Source organism: Crinia signifera, chromosome 9 (genome assembly GCF_055691185.1).
Source record: "Crinia signifera chromosome 9, ASM5569118v1, whole genome shotgun sequence".
NCBI classification, from domain to species: Eukaryota; Metazoa; Chordata; class Amphibia; order Anura; family Myobatrachidae; genus Crinia; species Crinia signifera.
Window position 1 is genome coordinate 166,935,844 of NC_139225.1, and position 18,773 is coordinate 166,954,616.

The 18,773-nt window shown below is 46.0% G+C and overlaps 1 protein-coding gene across 2 annotated transcripts in view; it reads left to right on the plus strand.

Moving 5' to 3' along the window:
- EML2 (EMAP like 2) overlaps positions 1 to 18,773 on the plus strand; it is a 69,027-nt gene that overhangs the window by 32,136 nt on the left and 18,118 nt on the right. For both annotated transcript variants that reach the window (XM_083160410.1, XM_083160411.1), the window contains 6 exons: positions 16,687 to 16,816; positions 17,104 to 17,253; positions 17,328 to 17,397; positions 17,891 to 18,001; positions 18,076 to 18,171; positions 18,248 to 18,406. In XM_083160410.1, coding sequence (XP_083016536.1) covers positions 16,687 to 16,816; positions 17,104 to 17,253; positions 17,328 to 17,397; positions 17,891 to 18,001; positions 18,076 to 18,171; positions 18,248 to 18,406 — 716 coding nt within the window. The remainder of the gene's footprint in view (positions 1 to 16,686; positions 16,817 to 17,103; positions 17,254 to 17,327; positions 17,398 to 17,890; positions 18,002 to 18,075; positions 18,172 to 18,247; positions 18,407 to 18,773) is intronic.

The window sequence follows — 18,773 nt, forward strand, 5'->3', positions numbered from 1 at the left end:
TTACACTATATAGGGAAATAGGAGGGTGATACATGAGGATAAGTGCTACATATTGCAGTAATAAGGTGTGACTGGGGAATAACAGACATAGAGGTAGGAGGGTCCTGCACGCAGGCTTACACTATAGGGAAATAGGAGTGTGATACATGAGGATAAGTGCTACATATTGCAGTAATAAGATGTGACTGGGGAATAACAGACATAGAGGTAGGAGGGTCCTGCTCGCAGGCTTACACTATATAGGGAAATAGGAGGGTGATACATGAGGATAAGTGCTACATATTGCAGTAATAAGATGTGACTGGGGAATAACAGACATAGAGGTAGGAGGGTCCTGCTCGCAGGCTTACACTATAGGGAAATAGGAGTGTGATACATGAGGATAAGTGCTACATATTGCAGTAATAAGATGTGACTGGGGAATAACAGACATAGAGGTAGGAGGGTCCTGCTCGCAGGCTTACACTATATAGGGAAATAGGAGTGTTATACATGAGGATAAGTGCTACATATTGCAGTAATAAGATGTGACTGGGGAATAACAGACAGAGGTCGGAGGACCCTGCTCGCAGGCTTACACTATATAGGGAAATAGGAGTGTGATACATGAGGATAAGTGCTACATATTATAGTAATAAGATGTGACTCTGGAATAACAGACATAGAGGTAGGAGGGTCCTGCTCGCAGGCTTACACTGTATAGGGAAATAGGAGTGTGATACATGAGGATAAGTGCTACATATTGCAGTAATAAGATGTGACTGGGGAATAACAGACATAGAGGTAGGAGGGTCCTGCTCGCAGGATTACACTATAGGGAAATAGGAGTGTGATTCATGAGGATAAGTGCTACATATTGCAGTAATAAGATGTGACTGGGGAATAACAGACATAGAGGTAGGAGGGCCCTGCTTGCAGGATTACACTATATAGGGAAATAGGAGTGTGATACATGAGGATAAGTGCTACATATTGCAGTAATAAGATGTGACTGGGGAATAACAGACATAGAGGTAGGAGGGCCCTGCTCGCAGGCTTACACTATATAGGGAAATAGGAGTGTGATACATGAGGATAAGTGCTACATATTGCAGTAATAAGATGTGAATGGGGAATAACAGACATAGAGGTAGTAGGGTCCTGCTCGCAGGCTTACACTATATAGGGAAATAGGAGGGTGATACATGAGGATAAGTGCTACATATTGCAGTAATAAGATGTGACTGGGGAATAACAGACATAGAGGTAGGAGGGCCCTGCTCGCAGGCTTACACTATATAGGGAAATAGGAGTGTGATACATAAGGATAAGTGCTACATATTGCAGTAATAAGATGTGACTGGGGAATAACAGACATAGAGGTAGGAGGGCCCTGCTCGCAGGCTTACACTATATAGGGAAATAGGAGTGTGGTACATGAGGATAAGTGCTACATATTGCAGTAATAAGATGTGACTGGGGAATAACAGACATAGAGGTAGGAGGGTCCTGCTCGCAGGATTACACTATATAGGGAAATAGGAGTGTGATACATGGGGATAAGTGCTACATATTGCAGTAATAAGATGTGACTGGGGAATAACAGACATAGAGGTAGGAGGGTCCTGCTCGCAGGCTTACACTATATAGGGAAATAGGAGTGTGATACATGAGGATAAGTGCTACATATTGCAGTAATAAGATGTGACTGGGTAATAACAGACATAGAGGTAGGAGGGCCCTGCTCGCAGGCTTACACTATATAGGGAAATAGGAGGGTGATACATGAGGATAAGTGCTACATATTGCAGTAATAAGATGTGAATGGGGAATAACAGACATAGAGGTAGGAGGGACCTGCTCGCAGGATTACACTATATAGGGAAATAGGAGTGTGGTACATGAGGATAAGTGCTACATATTGCAGTAATAAGATGTGACTGGGGAAAAACAGACATAGAGGTAGGAGGGCCCTGCTCGCAGGATTACACTATAGGGAAATAGGAGTGTGATACATGAGGATAAGTGCTACATATTGCAGTAATAAGATGTGACTGGGTAATAACAGACATAGAGGTAGGAGGGTCCTGCTCGCAGGATTACACTATCTAGGGAAATAGGAGTGTGATACATGAGGATAAGTGCTACATATTGCAGTAATAAGATGTGACTGGGGAATAACAGACATAGAGGTAGGAGGGCCCTGCTCGCAGGCTTACACTATATAGGGAAATAGGAGTGTGATACATGAGGATAAGTGCTACATATTGCAGTAATAAGATGTGAATGGGGAATAACAGACATAGAGGTAGGAGGGACCTGCTCGCAGCCTTACACTATAGGGAAATAGGAGTGTGATACATGAGGATAAGTGCTACATATTGCAGTAATAAGATGTGACTGGGTAATAACAGACATAGAGGTAGGAGGGTCCTGCTCGCAGGATTACACTATCTAGGGAAATAGGAGGGTGATACATGAGGATAAGTGCTACATATTGCAGTAATAAGATGTGACTGGGGAATAACAGACATAGAGGTAGGAGGGCCCTGCTCGCAGGCTTACACTATATAGGGAAATAGGAGTGTGATACATGAGGATAAGTGCTACATATTGCAGTAATAAGATGTGAATGGGGAATAACAGAGATAGAGGTAGGAGGGACCTGCTCGCAGCCTTACACTATATAGGGAAATAGGAGTGTGATACATGAGGATAAGTGCTACATATTGCAGTAATAAGATGTGACTGGGGAATAACAGACATAGAGGTAGGAGGGCCCTGCTCGCAGGATTACACTATAGGGAAATAGGAGTGTGATACATGAGGATAAGTGCTACATATTGCAGTAATAAGATGTGACTGGGTAATAACAGACATAGAGGTAGGAGGGTCCTGCTATCTAGGGAAATAGGAGTGTGATACATGAGGATAAGTGCTACATATTGCAGTAATAAGATGTGACTGGGGAATAACAGACATAGAGGTAGGAGGGCCCTGCTCGCAGGATTACACTATATAGGGAAATAGGAGTGTGATACATGAGGATAAGTGCTACATATTGCAGTAATACGATGTGACTGGGGAATAACAGACATAGAGGTAGGAGGGTCCTGCTCGCAGCCTTACACTATATAGGGAAATAGGAGTGTGATACATGAGGATAAGTGCTACATATTGCAGTAATAAGATGTGACTGGGGAATAACAGACATAGAGGTAGGAGGGTCCTGCTCGCAGGCTTACACTATATAGGGAAATATTAGTGTGGTACATGGGGATAAGTGCTACATATTGCAGTAATAAGATGTGACTGGGGAATAACAGACATAGGTAGGAGGGTCCTGCTCGCAGGCTTACACTATAGGGAAATAGGAGTGTGATACATGAGGATAAGTGCTACGTATTGCAGTAATAAGATGTGACTGGGGAATAACAGACATAAAGGTAGGAGGGTCCTGCTCGCAGGCTTACACTATATAGGGAAATAGGAGTGTGATACATGAGGATAAGTGCTACATATTGCAGTAATAAGATGTGACTGGGGAATAACAGACATAGAGGTAGGAGGGCCCTGCTCGCAGGCTTACACTATATAGGGAAATAGGAGTGTGATACATGAGGATAAGTGCTACATATTGCAGTAATAAGATGTGACTGGGGAATAACAGACAGAGGTAGGAGGGTCCTGCTCGCAGGCTTACACTATATAGGGAAATAGGAGTGTGATACATGCGGATAAGTGCTACATATTGCAGTAATAAGATGTGACTGGGGTATAACAGACATAGAGGTAGGAGGGTCCTGCTCGCAGGATTACACTATATAGGGAAATAGGAGTGTGGTACATGAGGATAAGTGCTACATATTGCAGTAATAAGATGTGACTGGGGAATAACAGACATAGAGGTAGGAGGGCCCTGCTCGCAGGCTTACACTATATAGGGAAATAGGAGTGTGATACATGAGGATAAGTGCTACATATTGCAGTATAAAGATGTGACTGGAGAATAACAGACATAGAGGTAGGAGGGTCCTGCTCGCAGGATTACACTATATAGGGAAATAGGAGTGTGATACATGAGGATAAGTGCTACATATTGCAGTAATAAGATGTGACTGGGGAATAACAGACATAGAGGTAGGAGGGTCCTGCACGCAGGCTTACACTATAGGGAAATAGGAGTGTGATACATGAGGATAAGTGCTACATATTGCAGTAATAAGATGTGACCGGGGAATAACAGACATAGAGGTAGGAGGGTCCTGCTCGCAGGCTTACACTGTATAGGGAAATAGGAGTGTGATACATGAGGATAAGTGCTACATATTGCAGTAATAAGATGTGACTGGGGAATAACAGACATAGAGGTAGGAGGGCCCTGCTCGCAGGCTTACACTGTATAGGGAAATAGGAGTGTGATACATGAGGATAAGTGCTACATATTGCAGTAATAAGATGTGACTGGGGAATAACAGACATAGAAGTAGGAGGGTCCTGCTCGCAGGCTTACACTATATAGGGAAATGGGAGGGTGATACATAAGGATAAGTGCTACATATTGCAGTAATAAGATGTGACTGGGGAATAACAGACCTAGAGGTAGGAGGGACCTGCTCGCAGGATTACACTATAGGGAAATAGGAGTGTGATACATGAGGATAAGTGCTACATATTGCAGTAATAAGATGTGACTGGGGAATAACAGACATAGAGGTAGGAGGGCCCTGCTCGCAGGAGTACACTATATAGGGAAATAGGAGTGTGATACATGAGGATAAGTGCTACATATTGCAGTAATAAGATGTGACTGGGGAATAACAGACATAGAGGTAGGAGGGTCCTGCTCGCAGGCTTACACTATATAGGGAAATAGGAGTGTGATACATGAGGATAAGTGCTACATATTGCAGTAATAAGATGTGACTGGGGAATAACAGACATAGAGGTAGGAGGGTCCTGCTCGCAGGATTACACTATAGGGAAATAGGAGTGTGATACATGAGGATAAGTGCTACATATTGCAGTAATATGATGTGACTGGGGAATAACAGACATAGAGGTAGGAGGGTCCTGCTCGCAGGCTTACACTGTATAGGGAAATAGGAGTGTGATACATGAGGATAAGTGCTACATATTGCAGTAATAAGGTGTGACTGGGGAATAACAGACATAGAGGTAGGAGGGTCCTGCTCGCAGGCTTACACTATAGGGAAATAGGAGGGTGATACATGAGGATAAGTGCTACATATTGCAGTAATAAGATGTAACTGGGGAATAACAGACCTAGAGGTAGGAGGGTCCTGCTCGCAGGCTTACACTGTATAGGGAAATAGGAGTGTGATACATGAGGATAAGTGCTACATATTGCAGTAATAAGATGTGACTGGGGAATAACAGACATAGAGGTAGGAGGGTCCTGCTCGCAGGATTACACTATAGGGAAATAGGAGTGTGATACATGAGGATAAGTGCTACATATTGCAGTAATATGATGTGACTGGGGAATAACAGACATAGAGGTAGGAGGGTCCTGCTCGCAGGATTACACTATAGGGAAATAGGAGTGTGATACATAAGGATAAGTGCTACATATTGCAGTAATATGATGTGACTGGGGAATAACAGACATAGAGGTAGGAGGGTCCTGCTCGCAGGATTACACTATATAGGGAAATAGGAGTGTGATACATGAGGATAAGTACTACATATTGCAGTAATAAGATGTGACTGGGGAATAACAGACATAGAGGTAGGAGGGCCCTGCTCGCAGGCTTACACTATATAGGGAAATAGGAGTGTGATACATGAGGATAAGTGCTACATATTGCAGTAATAAGATGTGACTGAGGAATAACAGACATAGAGGTAGGAGGGCCCTGCTCGCAGGATTACACTATATAGGGAAATAGGAGTGTGATACATGAGGATAAGTGCTACATATTGCAGTAATAAGATGTGACTGGGGAATAACAGACATAGAGGTAGGAGGGTCCTGCTCGCAGGCTTACACTATATAGGGAAATAGGAGTGTGATACATGAGGATAAGTGCTACATATTGCAGTAATAAGATGTGACTGGGGAATAACAGACATAGAAGTAGGAGGGCCCTGCTCGCAGGCTTACACTATAGGGAAATAGGAGTGTGATACATGAGGATAAGTGCTACATATTGCAGTAATAAGATGTGACTGGGGAATAACAGACATAGAGGTAGGAGGGTCCTGCTCGCAGGATTACACTATAGGGAAATAGGAGTGTGATACATGAGGATAAGTGCTACATATTGCAGTAATAAGATGTGACTGGGGAATAACAGACATAGAGGTAGGAGGGTCCTGCTCGCAGGCTTACACTATATAGGGAAATAGGAGTGTGATACATGAGGATAAGTGCTACATATTGCAGTAATAAGATGTGACTGGGGAATAACAGACATAGAGGTAGGAGGGCCCTGCTCGCAGGCTTACACTATATAGGGAAATAGGAGTGTGATACATGAGGATAAGTGCTACATATCGCAGTAATAAGATGTGACTGGGGAATAACAGACATAGAGGTAGGAGGGCCCTGCTCGCAGGCTTACTCTATATAGGGAAATAGGAGTGTGATACATGAGGATAAGTGCTACATATTGCAGTAATAAGATGTGACTGGAGAATAACAGACATAGAGGTAGGAGGGCCCTGCTCGCAGGATTACACTATAGGGAAATAGGAGTGTGATACATGAGGATAAGTGCTACATATTGCAGTAATAAGATGTGACTGGGGAATAACAGACATAGAGGTAGGAGGGCCCTGCTCGCAGGATTACACTATATAGGGAAATAGGAGTGTGATACATGAGGATAAGTGCTACATATTGCAGTAATACGATGTGACTGGGGAATAACAGACATAGAGGTAGGAGGGTCCTGCTCGCAGCCTTACACTATATAGGGAAATAGGAGTGTGATACATGAGGATAAGTGCTACATATTGCAGTAATAAGATGTGACTGGGGAATAACAGACATAGAGGTAGGAGGGTCCTGCTCGCAGGCTTACACTATATAGGGAAATATTAGTGTGGTACATGGGGATAAGTGCTACATATTGCAGTAATAAGATGTGACTGGGGAATAACAGACATAGGTAGGAGGGTCCTGCTCGCAGGCTTACACTATAGGGAAATAGGAGTGTGATACATGAGGATAAGTGCTACGTATTGCAGTAATAAGATGTGACTGGGGAATAACAGACATAAAGGTAGGAGGGTCCTGCTCGCAGGCTTACACTATATAGGGAAATAGGAGTGTGATACATGAGGATAAGTGCTACATATTGCAGTAATAAGATGTGACTGGGGAATAACAGACATAGAGGTAGGAGGGCCCTGCTCGCAGGCTTACACTATATAGGGAAATAGGAGTGTGATACATGAGGATAAGTGCTACATATTGCAGTAATAAGATGTGACTGGGGAATAACAGACAGAGGTAGGAGGGTCCTGCTCGCAGGCTTACACTATATAGGGAAATAGGAGTGTGATACATGCGGATAAGTGCTACATATTGCAGTAATAAGATGTGACTGGGGTATAACAGACATAGAGGTAGGAGGGTCCTGCTCGCAGGATTACACTATATAGGGAAATAGGAGTGTGGTACATGAGGATAAGTGCTACATATTGCAGTAATAAGATGTGACTGGGGAATAACAGACATAGAGGTAGGAGGGCCCTGCTCGCAGGCTTACACTATATAGGGAAATAGGAGTGTGATACATGAGGATAAGTGCTACATATTGCAGTATAAAGATGTGACTGGAGAATAACAGACATAGAGGTAGGAGGGTCCTGCTCGCAGGATTACACTATATAGGGAAATAGGAGTGTGATACATGAGGATAAGTGCTACATATTGCAGTAATAAGATGTGACTGGGGAATAACAGACATAGAGGTAGGAGGGTCCTGCACGCAGGCTTACACTATAGGGAAATAGGAGTGTGATACATGAGGATAAGTGCTACATATTGCAGTAATAAGATGTGACCGGGGAATAACAGACATAGAGGTAGGAGGGTCCTGCTCGCAGGCTTACACTGTATAGGGAAATAGGAGTGTGATACATGAGGATAAGTGCTACATATTGCAGTAATAAGATGTGACTGGGGAATAACAGACATAGAGGTAGGAGGGCCCTGCTCGCAGGCTTACACTGTATAGGGAAATAGGAGTGTGATACATGAGGATAAGTGCTACATATTGCAGTAATAAGATGTGACTGGGGAATAACAGACATAGAGGTAGGAGGGACCTGCTCGCAGGCTTACACTATAGGGAAATAGGAGTGTGATACATGAGGATAAGTGCTACATATTGCAGTAATAAGATGTGACTGGGGAATAACAGACAAAGAGGTAGGAGGGTCCTGCTCGCAGGATTACACTATATAGGGAAATACTGTAGGAGTGTGATACATGAGGATAAGTGCTACATATTGCAGTAATAAGATGTGACTGGGGAATAACAGACATAGAAGTAGGAGGGTCCTGCTCGCAGGCTTACACTATATAGGGAAATGGGAGGGTGATACATAAGGATAAGTGCTACATATTGCAGTAATAAGATGTGACTGGGGAATAACAGACCTAGAGGTAGGAGGGACCTGCTCGCAGGATTACACTATAGGGAAATAGGAGTGTGATACATGAGGATAAGTGCTACATATTGCAGTAATAAGATGTGACTGGGGAATAACAGACATAGAGGTAGGAGGGCCCTGCTCGCAGGAGTACACTATATAGGGAAATAGGAGTGTGATACATGAGGATAAGTGCTACATATTGCAGTAATAAGATGTGACTGGGGAATAACAGACATAGAGGTAGGAGGGTCCTGCTCGCAGGCTTACACTATATAGGGAAATAGGAGTGTGATACATGAGGATAAGTGCTACATATTGCAGTAATAAGATGTGACTGGGGAATAACAGACATAGAGGTAGGAGGGTCCTGCTCGCAGGATTACACTATAGGGAAATAGGAGTGTGATACATGAGGATAAGTGCTACATATTGCAGTAATAAGATGTGACTGGGGAATAACAGACATAGAAGTAGGAGGGTCCTGCTCGCAGGCTTACACTATATAGGGAAATGGGAGGGTGATACATAAGGATAAGTGCTACATATTGCAGTAATAAGATGTGACTGGTAATAACAGACATAGAGGTAGGATGGCCCTGCTCGCAGGCTTACACTGTATAGGGAAATAGGAGTGTGATACATGAGGATAAGTGCTACATATTGCAGTAATAAGGTGTGACTGGGGAATAACAGACATAGAGGTAGGAGGGTCCTGCTCGCAGGATTACACTGTATAGGGAAATAGGAGTGTGATACATGAGGATAAGTGCTACATATTGCAGTAATAAGATGTGACTGGGGAATAACAGACATAGAGGTAGGAGGGCCCTGCTCGCAGGCTTACACTGTATAGGGAAATAGGAGTGTGATACATGAGGATAAGTGCTACATATTGCAGTAATAAGGTGTGACTGGGGAATAACAGACATAGAGGTAGGAGGGTCCTGCTCGCAGGCTTACACTATAGGGAAATAGGAGTGTGATACATGAGGATAAGTGCTACATATTGCAGTAATAAGATGTAACTGGGGAATAACAGACCTAGAGGTAGGAGGGTCCTGCTCGCAGGCTTACACTATATAGGGAAATAGGAGTGTGATACATGAGGATAAGTGCTACATATTGCAGTAATAAGATGTGACTGGGGAATAACAGACATAGAGGTAGGAGGGTCCTGCTCGCAGGCTTACACTATACAGGGAAATAGGAGGGTGATACATGAGGATAAGTGCTACATATTGCAGTAATAAGATGTGACTGGGGAATAACAGACCTAGAGGTAGGAGGGCCCTGCTCGCAGGATTACACTATAGGGAAATAGGAGTGTGATACATGAGGATAAGTGCTACATATCGCAGTAATAAGATGTGACTGGGGAATAACAGACAGAGGTAGGAGGGTCCTGCTCGCAGGCTTACACTATAGGGAAATAGGGGTGTGATACATGAGGATAAGTGCTACATATTGCAGTAATAAGATGTGACTGGGGAATAACAGACATAGAGGTAGGAGGGACCTGCTCGCAGGCTTACACTATATAGGGAAATAGGAGTGTGATACATGAGGATAAGTGCTACATATTGCAGTAATAAGATGTGACTGGGGAATAACAGACATAGAAGTAGGAGGGCCCTGCTCGCAGGCTTACACTATAGGGAAATAGGAGTGTGATACATGAAGATAAGTGCTACATATTGCAGTAATAACATGTGACTGGGGAATAACAGACATAGAGGTAGGAGGGTCCTGCTCGCAGGATTACACTATAGGGAAATAGGAGTGTGATACATGAGGATAAGTGCTACATATTGCAGTAATAAGATGTGACTGGGTAATAACAGACAGAGGTAGGAGGGTCCTGCTCGCAGGATTACACTATATAGGGAAATAGGAGTGTGATACATGAGGATAAGTGCTACATATTGCAGTAATAAGATGTGACTGGGGAATAACAGACATAGAGGTAGGAGGGTCCTGCTCGCAGGCTTACACTATATAGGGAAATAGGAGGGTGATACATGAGGATAAGTGCTACATATTGCAGTAATAAGGTGTGACTGGGGAATAACAGACATAGAGGTAGGAGGGTCCTGCTCGCAGGCTTACACTATATAGGGAAATAGGAGTGTGATACATGAGGATAAGTGCTACATATTGCAGTAATAAGATGTGACTGGGGAATAACAGACAGAGGTCGGAGGACCCTGCTCGCAGGCTTACACTATATAGGGAAATAGGAGTGTGATACATGAGGATAAGTGCTACATATTGCAGTAATAAGATGTGACTGGGGAATAACACATAGAGGTAGGAGGGACCTGCTCGCAGGATTACACTGTATAGGGAAATAGGAGTGTGATACATGAGGATAAGTGCTACATATTGCAGTAATAAGATGTGACTGGGGAATAACAGACCTAGAGGTAGGAGGGCCCTGCTCGCAGGCTTACACTATATAGGGAAATAGGAGTGTTATACATGAGGATAAGTGCTACATATTGCAGTAATAAGATGTGACTGGGGAATAACAGACAGAGGTCGGAGGACCCTGCTCGCAGGCTTACACTATATAGGGAAATAGGAGTGTGATACATGAGGATAAGTGCTACATATTGCAGTAATAAGATGTGACTGGGGAATAACAGACATAGAGGTAGGAGGGCCCTGCTCGCAGGCTTACACTATATAGGGAAATAGGAGTGTGATACATGAGGATAAGTGCTACATATTGCAGTAATAAGATGTGACTGGGGAATAACAGACAGAGGTAGGAGGGCCCTGCTCGCAGGCTTACACTATATAGGGAAATAGGAGTGTGATACATGAGGATAAGTGCTACATATTGCAGTAATACGATGTGACTGGGGAATAACAGACATAGAGGTAGGAGGGCCCTGCTCGCAGGCTTACACTATATAGGGAAATAGGAGTGTGATACACGAGGATAAGTGCTACATATTGCAGTAATAAGATGTGAATGGGGAATAACAGACATAGAGGTAGGAGGGTCCTGCTCGCAGGCTTACACTATATAGGGAAATAGGAGGGTGATACATAAGGATAAGTGCTACATATTGCAGTAATAAGGTGTGACTGGGGAATAACAGACATAGAGGTAGGAGGGTCCTGCTCGCAGGCTTACACTATATAGGGAAATAGGAGGGTGATACATGAGGATAAGTGCTACATATTGCAGTAATAAGATGTGAATGGGGAATAACAGACATAGAGGTAGGAGGGCCCTGCTCGCAGGATTACACTGTATAGGGAAATAGGAGTGTGATACATGAGGATAAGTGCTACATATTGCAGTAATAAGATGTGACTAGGGAATAACAGACATAGAGGTAGGAGGGTCCTGCTCGCAGGCTTACACTATATATGGAAATAGGAGTGTGATACATGAGGGTAAGTGCTACATATTGCAGTAATAAGATGTGACTGGGGAATAACAGACATAGAGGTAGGAGGGCCCTGCTCGCAGGCTTACACTATATAGGGAAATAGGAGTGTGATACATGAGGATAAGTGCTACATATTGCAGTAATAATATGTGACTGGGGAATAACATACATAGAGGTAGGAGGACCCTGCTCGCAGGCTTACACTATATAGGGAAATAGGAGTGTGATACATGAGGATAAGTGCTACATATTACAGTAATAAGATGTGACTGGGGAATAACAGACATAGAGGTAGGAGGGCCCTGCTCGCAGGCTTACACTATATAGGGAAATAGGAGTGTGATACATGAGGAAGAGTGCTACATATTGCAGTAATAAGATGTGACTGGGGAATAACAGACATAGAGGTAGGAGGGCCCTGCTCGCAGGCTTACACTATATAGGGAAATAGGAGTGTGATACATGAGGATAAGTGCTACATATTGCAGTAATAAGATGTGACTGGGGAATAACAGACATAGAGGTAGGAGGGCCCTGCTCGCAGGATTACACTATATAGGGAACTAGGAGTGTGATACATGAGGATAAGTGCTACATATTGCAGTAATAAGATGTGACTGGGGAATAACAGACATAGAGGTAGGAGGGCCCTGCTCGCAGGCTTACACTATATAGGGAAATAGGAGTGTGATACATGAGAATAAGTGCTACATATTGCAGCAATAAGATGTGACTGGGGAATAACAGACATAGAGGTAGGAGGGTCCTGCTCGCAGGATTACACTATATAGGGAAATAGGAGTGTGATACATGAGGATAAGTGCTACATATTGCAGTAATAAGATGTGACTGGGGTATAACAGACATAGAGGTAGGAGGGTCCTGCTCGCAGGCTTACACTATATAGGGAAATAGGAGTGTGATACATGAGGATAAGTGCTACATATTGCAGTAATAAGATGTGACTGGGGAATAACAGACAGAGGTAGGAGGGCCCTGCTCGCAGGATTACACTATATAGGGAAATAGGAGTGTGGTACATGAGGATAAGTGCTACATATTGCAGTAATAAGATGTGACTGGGGAATAACAGACATAGAGGTAGGAGGGCCCTGCTCGCAGGCTTACACTATATAGGGAAATAGGAGTGTGATACATGAGGATAAGTGCTACATATTGCAGTATAAAGATGTGACTGGAGAATAACAGACATAGAGGTAGGAGGGTCCTGCTCGCAGGCTTACACTATATAGGGAAATAGGAGTGTGATACATGAGGATAAGTGCTACATATTGCAGTAATAAGATGTGACTGGGGAATAACAGACATAGAGGTAGGAGGGCCCTGCTCGCAGGATTACACTATATAGGGAAATAGGAGTGTGATACATGAGGATAAGTGCTACATATTGCAGTAATAAGATGTGACTGGGGAATAACAGACATAGAGGTAGGAGGGTCCTGCTCGCAGGCTTACACTATATAGGGAAATAGGAGTGTGATACATGAGGATAAGTGCTACATATTGCAGTAATAAGATGTGACTGGGGAATAACAGACATAGAGGTAGGAGGGTCCTGCTCACAGGATTACACTATAGGGAAATAGGAGTGTGATACATGAGGATAAGTGCTACATATTGCAGTAATAAGATGTGACTGGGGAATAACAGACATAGAGGTAGGAGGGTCCTGCACGCAGGCTTACACTATAGGGAAATAGGAGTGTGATACATGAGGATAAGTGCTACATATTGCAGTAATAAGATGTGACTGGGGAATAACAGACATAGAGGTAGGAGGGTCCTGCTCGCAGGCTTACACTATATAGGGAAATAGGAGGGTGATACATGAGGATAAGTGCTACATATTGCAGTAATAAGATGTGACTGGGGAATAACAGACATAGAGGTAGGAGGGTCCTGCTCGCAGGATTACACTATATAGGGAAATAGGAGTGTGATACATGAGGATATGTGCTACATATTGCAGTAATAAGATGTGACTGGGGAATAACAGACATAGAGGTAGGAGGGCCCTGCTCGCAGGATTACACTATATAGGGAAATAGGAGGGTGATACATGAGGATAAGTGCTGCATATTGCAGCCAGGTAGCATTGATTGTCTGGTTGTGTTAAATGCAGGGTTAGTAAATAAGCCCCAATGTTCGTGTCACATGTAATTTCTGCCTCTGACACACGGGTGTGTGTGTGTGTGTGTGTGTGTGTGTGTGTGTGTGTGTGTGGGGGGGGGGGGGGGCATATCCTGGAGAGGGATTAGTGGGGAGCAGCTGCACTGTGTGTTATGAGTCCGTCCCAGGCACAATGCTAATAAACCCTTTGTGTAGAGTGTGTAGCACAGCGCATTGTGTGTCTTAGGAGCGGTCTGACCACACAGCAATCCTCCCATTGGTCACATGTCTCCATCACAGCTATGACACAGCCTGGGAATACCGGTGTACCTCATGCAGCGCTCTAGCTGTGTAATCACCCCTGGCAACACCTGTGCCCTCCTACCAGCCCATGGCAACTGTTTCTAGTGGCTGTACTGGAGCTGCTGAGTCCTGCTGACATAAGGATATATAAAGCTCTTATTTCAGATATCTATCTATCTATCTCATAGTTACCTCCCCTGCTGCATTCTCCAGGAGAGTCCCTGACATAGCAGCAATCTCCCTCTCTCCCTCATTAGTCTAGCAATCTCCCTCATGTCACCTAGCCCACATTACACTGTTACATCATAGTTACCTCCCCTCCTGCATTCTGCAGGATACTCCCTGACATATCAGCAATCTCTCTCTCTCCCTCATTAGTCTAGCAATCTCCCTCATGTCACCTAGCCCACATTACACTTTTACATCATAGTTACCTCCCCTCCTGCATTCTGCAGGAGACTCCCAGACATAGCAGCAATCTCCTTCTCTCCCTCATTAGTCTAGCAATCTCCCTCCTGTCACCTAGCCCACATTACACTGTCACATCATAGTTACCTCCCCTCCTGCATTCTATAGGAGACTCCCTGACATAGCAGCAATCTCCCTCTCTCCCTCATTACTCTAGCAATCTCCCTCATGTCACCTAGCCCACATTACACTGTTACATGATAGTTACCTCCCCTCCTGTATTCTGCAGGAGACACCCTGACATAGCAGCAATCTCCCTCTCTCCCTCATTAGTCTAGCGATCTCCCTCCTGTCACCTAGCCCACATGACACTGTTACATCACAGTTACCTTCACTCCTGCATTCTGCAGGAGACTCCCTGACATAGCAGCAATCTCCCTCTCTCCCTCATTAGTCTAGCAATCTCCCTCATGTCGCCTAGCCCTTATTATTTAGATCCATTTGCATTGAATCCTCAGCGCCATTTCCCAGCATTGGTGATAAAACACACTAGGGGAAATTTGCTAACGAAAATTCACATAAAATAGGCGTGTTCGTATAAAAATATATGCCTATTTAATGCAAACTGGGGCTCGGTGCTGCGCGCGTGTATGGGACACTGGGGCTCGGTGCTGCGAGCGTGTATGGGACACTGGGGCTCGGTGCTGCGAGCGTGTATGGGACACTGGGGCTCGGTGCTGCTACTTAGACGCTTGCTGTGTTTTGATCTGGGCCGAGCGGTTGTCCTAGCGACCAGTCAGTGGCAATCTGCAGCCATATTTCTGCGTGCGAGTCATGTGTCTCATATTCCTCTGTAAATGGCTCATTACAAGTCGTGCATCCGAGTCCATCGCTACTTATTAGCTGCGTCAGTCAGGAGTGGTCCTGCCAGCGAGTCCTCCTCACCTTCCAGGGCCCAGTTATCACCATGGCAGCAGTGCCGGCCTCCCTGCCTGTGTGCATACATTATACATGAGCTGCTGCCATTGTTCTGAGCATCTGTGCTCCCTGGTGGCTGCTGCGTGTATGAGGCGTGTTCCTGGCATGTGATCACCTCACAGTACACGCATAAGATGTCACTCACCATCGCATCAAAATAATCGCCATCAATTGTTTACCATTCACTGGCAGCAAACATTGGAATGCTACAAGTACTACCATCAAAACAAAAAATGGTTGTGAAACATTGCGATGCGCTATCCGTCCCTACATGTTGGCAGAATTGCGCGCTAGGCTGAAGTGAGATCCGCACGGTTTTCCCCAGATCTGGAAGGATCGGGCCGGTATAAAGCTGTAGTCAGCCCTCATACACTCAGCCCTGGTGCCCCAGAGACGCTGCGGACCACGTGGTTCTGTACATTTCGCGCCTGAGTCGTGTCGCAGCGATAATCGGCTCACAGTGAACCAGGGACACCTGGCGGTGACGGCGCAGGAATGGGTATATTACACAGCGGAACATGGCGTGAGTGCGTCAGAGTTCACCAGCAATGCTGTCATATCATTATGCAGAGAAGAGGCCGCCAGACGCTCAGCGCGGTCGTTACACCATGCCATGGTGTATGAGGACACGTCTGCATGTGCAATATGACCGCGCTTCTGTCCCGCTCATGTGTGACTGTGGTCTTGCACTGGGGGCTGTTACACCTGAATATAGAGGGAGGGGGCATGATACAGAGGCAGGACTATCACCCCCCCCCCCATTACTCAGAGACTCCCACGCGGGGCCCTGCGATGCTTGGCGCAGTTTGTATCCGGCTTTGTCTGACTCTCTTCTCCCTCTGTCCCCGTCTAGAGGAGGGTTTGGTGAAGCTGTACCTCAGGGGCCGCTCCGTCCCCCTCTATGTACCAGACTCGCTGGTCGCATTGTACAACATAGAAGCCAAGGGAGAGCTTCCACCGAGGGAGTTACAGCTAGAGTGGGTGTATCCTGTGGTAACAGCCGTGGCCTCCGGTCCTCTGCAGCCTGGTGTCACGTCATTGTAGTACTACCCCCGCCCCCCCCCCTGTGTGTCCACCTCTTCCACTTGCCCCACCCCCTGTGTGTCCACCCCTTCCATGTGCCCCCCCCCCCCCCCCCCCCCCTGTGTCCGCTTCTTCCAATTCCGTCTGTGCTGAAGATCTGACCGGTGACCTCCACCTGCCGTCATACATCAGTCCTGTGTATGTCCCCTCCCCGGTCACTATAGTCCTTAACCCCAGGGACCTACAGATATGGGTACAGGGGGCGAGACTGCCGCAGTAACCTCTTCATCCTACCGTCCGGGGAGCTGTTGTACTTCACAGCCGCTGTCTGTGTCCTGTATGACCCTGCGGCGGGGACACAGCGACACTACCGGGGACACACGGACGACATTAAGAGGTCAGTGATGGGCGATGTGTTGGGGGATAATGTCTCCATCTGGGAGCCTACACTGATCTCCTGATCTGTTACAGCATTGCGGTCCATCCAGACTCCGTGACCATCGCCAGCGGTCAGGTGGCTGGTAACTCGCAGGATGGAAAGGTAGGTGACCGTGGTGCGGGAATGTGGCTGTCACTTATCCAGGTACCAAAGACTGGCGTAACGCTGTAATGGGGCATATAGCCTGGTTACCTCTGTCCTGCCCGGGCTATGTGCCCCGTTACAGCGGTTACCTCCGTCCTGCCCGGGCAATGTGCCCCGTTACAGCGGTTACCTCTGTCCTGCCCGGGCTATATGCCCCGTTACAGCGGTTACCTCTGTCCTGCCCGGGCTATATGCCCCGTTACAGCGGTTACCTCTGTCCTGCCCGGGCTATATGCCCCGTTACAGCGGTTACCTCTGTCCTGCCCGGGCTATGTGCCCCGTTACAGCGGTTACCTCTGTCCTGCCCGGGCTATGTGCCCCGTTACAGCGGTTACCTCTGTCCCTCTCTCCCCATACAAAGTGACACCTCTCCCCCTATCACCATACAAAGTGACACCTCTCCCTCTCCCCTATCACCATACAAAGTGACACCTCTCCCTCTCCCCCTCAGGTTCTCCCTCCCCACGTCCGCATATGGCACTCCGTCAGCCTGAATACCCTCCATGTGATTGGCGTGGGACACTTTGATCGTGCTGTGACCTGTCTGAGCTTCTCGAAGACGGTGGGTAATGTTTGCTTGGTACCCTGGGGCGCTGCGGAGCTCCGCGTGTAACCTGCGTTCCTTGTCCACTGCAGGATGGCGGGAGCCTACTGTGCGCATGCGACGAGTCCGGAGACCACGTTCTGTCTGTGTGGCAGTGGCAGCGTGAGGTGAAGGTGACGGAAGTGAAGGTGGGTGAAATGCCCAGTGATTGGCTGTTCTGTACCGCAGACACCCGAGCGCTAATGCTGCTTCCTCCATTACCAGTGCTCCACCGAGCCCGTCCTGGCTGCCATCTTCCACCACACCGAGGCCAATCTGATCATCACCTGCGGCAAATCCCAGCTGTACTACTGGAGCCTGGAGGGCGCTGCTGGGGCCACAGCGGGCACTGCCACATTAAGCAAGAGGCAGGGGGTGTTTGAGGTAAGATGTAGGGGGGACGCGCAAGGGGGAGCGGGTGTATATAGGGGGACACACGCAGGGTGGCGGGTGTGTATATAGGGGTGTGTTTTTTTAGGAAGAACATTGTGGTTTGCGAAAGACGTAGCAAGTATTGTGAAAGCAAAAAAGTTGGCCTTTAAGAAATTTAAGCAGACGCAGAAGAATGAGGACAAAGAGGTGTTAGATCTTGTTAGACAGAAGGAGGCTAAGAAGGTAATCAGATGTGCAAAAGCACAGGCTGAAGAGAAAATGGCCCAGTCAGTGGGTAAAGGGGGGGAAACTTTTTTTAGGTATATAAGTGAAAGGAGAAAAACAAAAAGTGGAATAATTAGACTGAAGACAGAGAGTA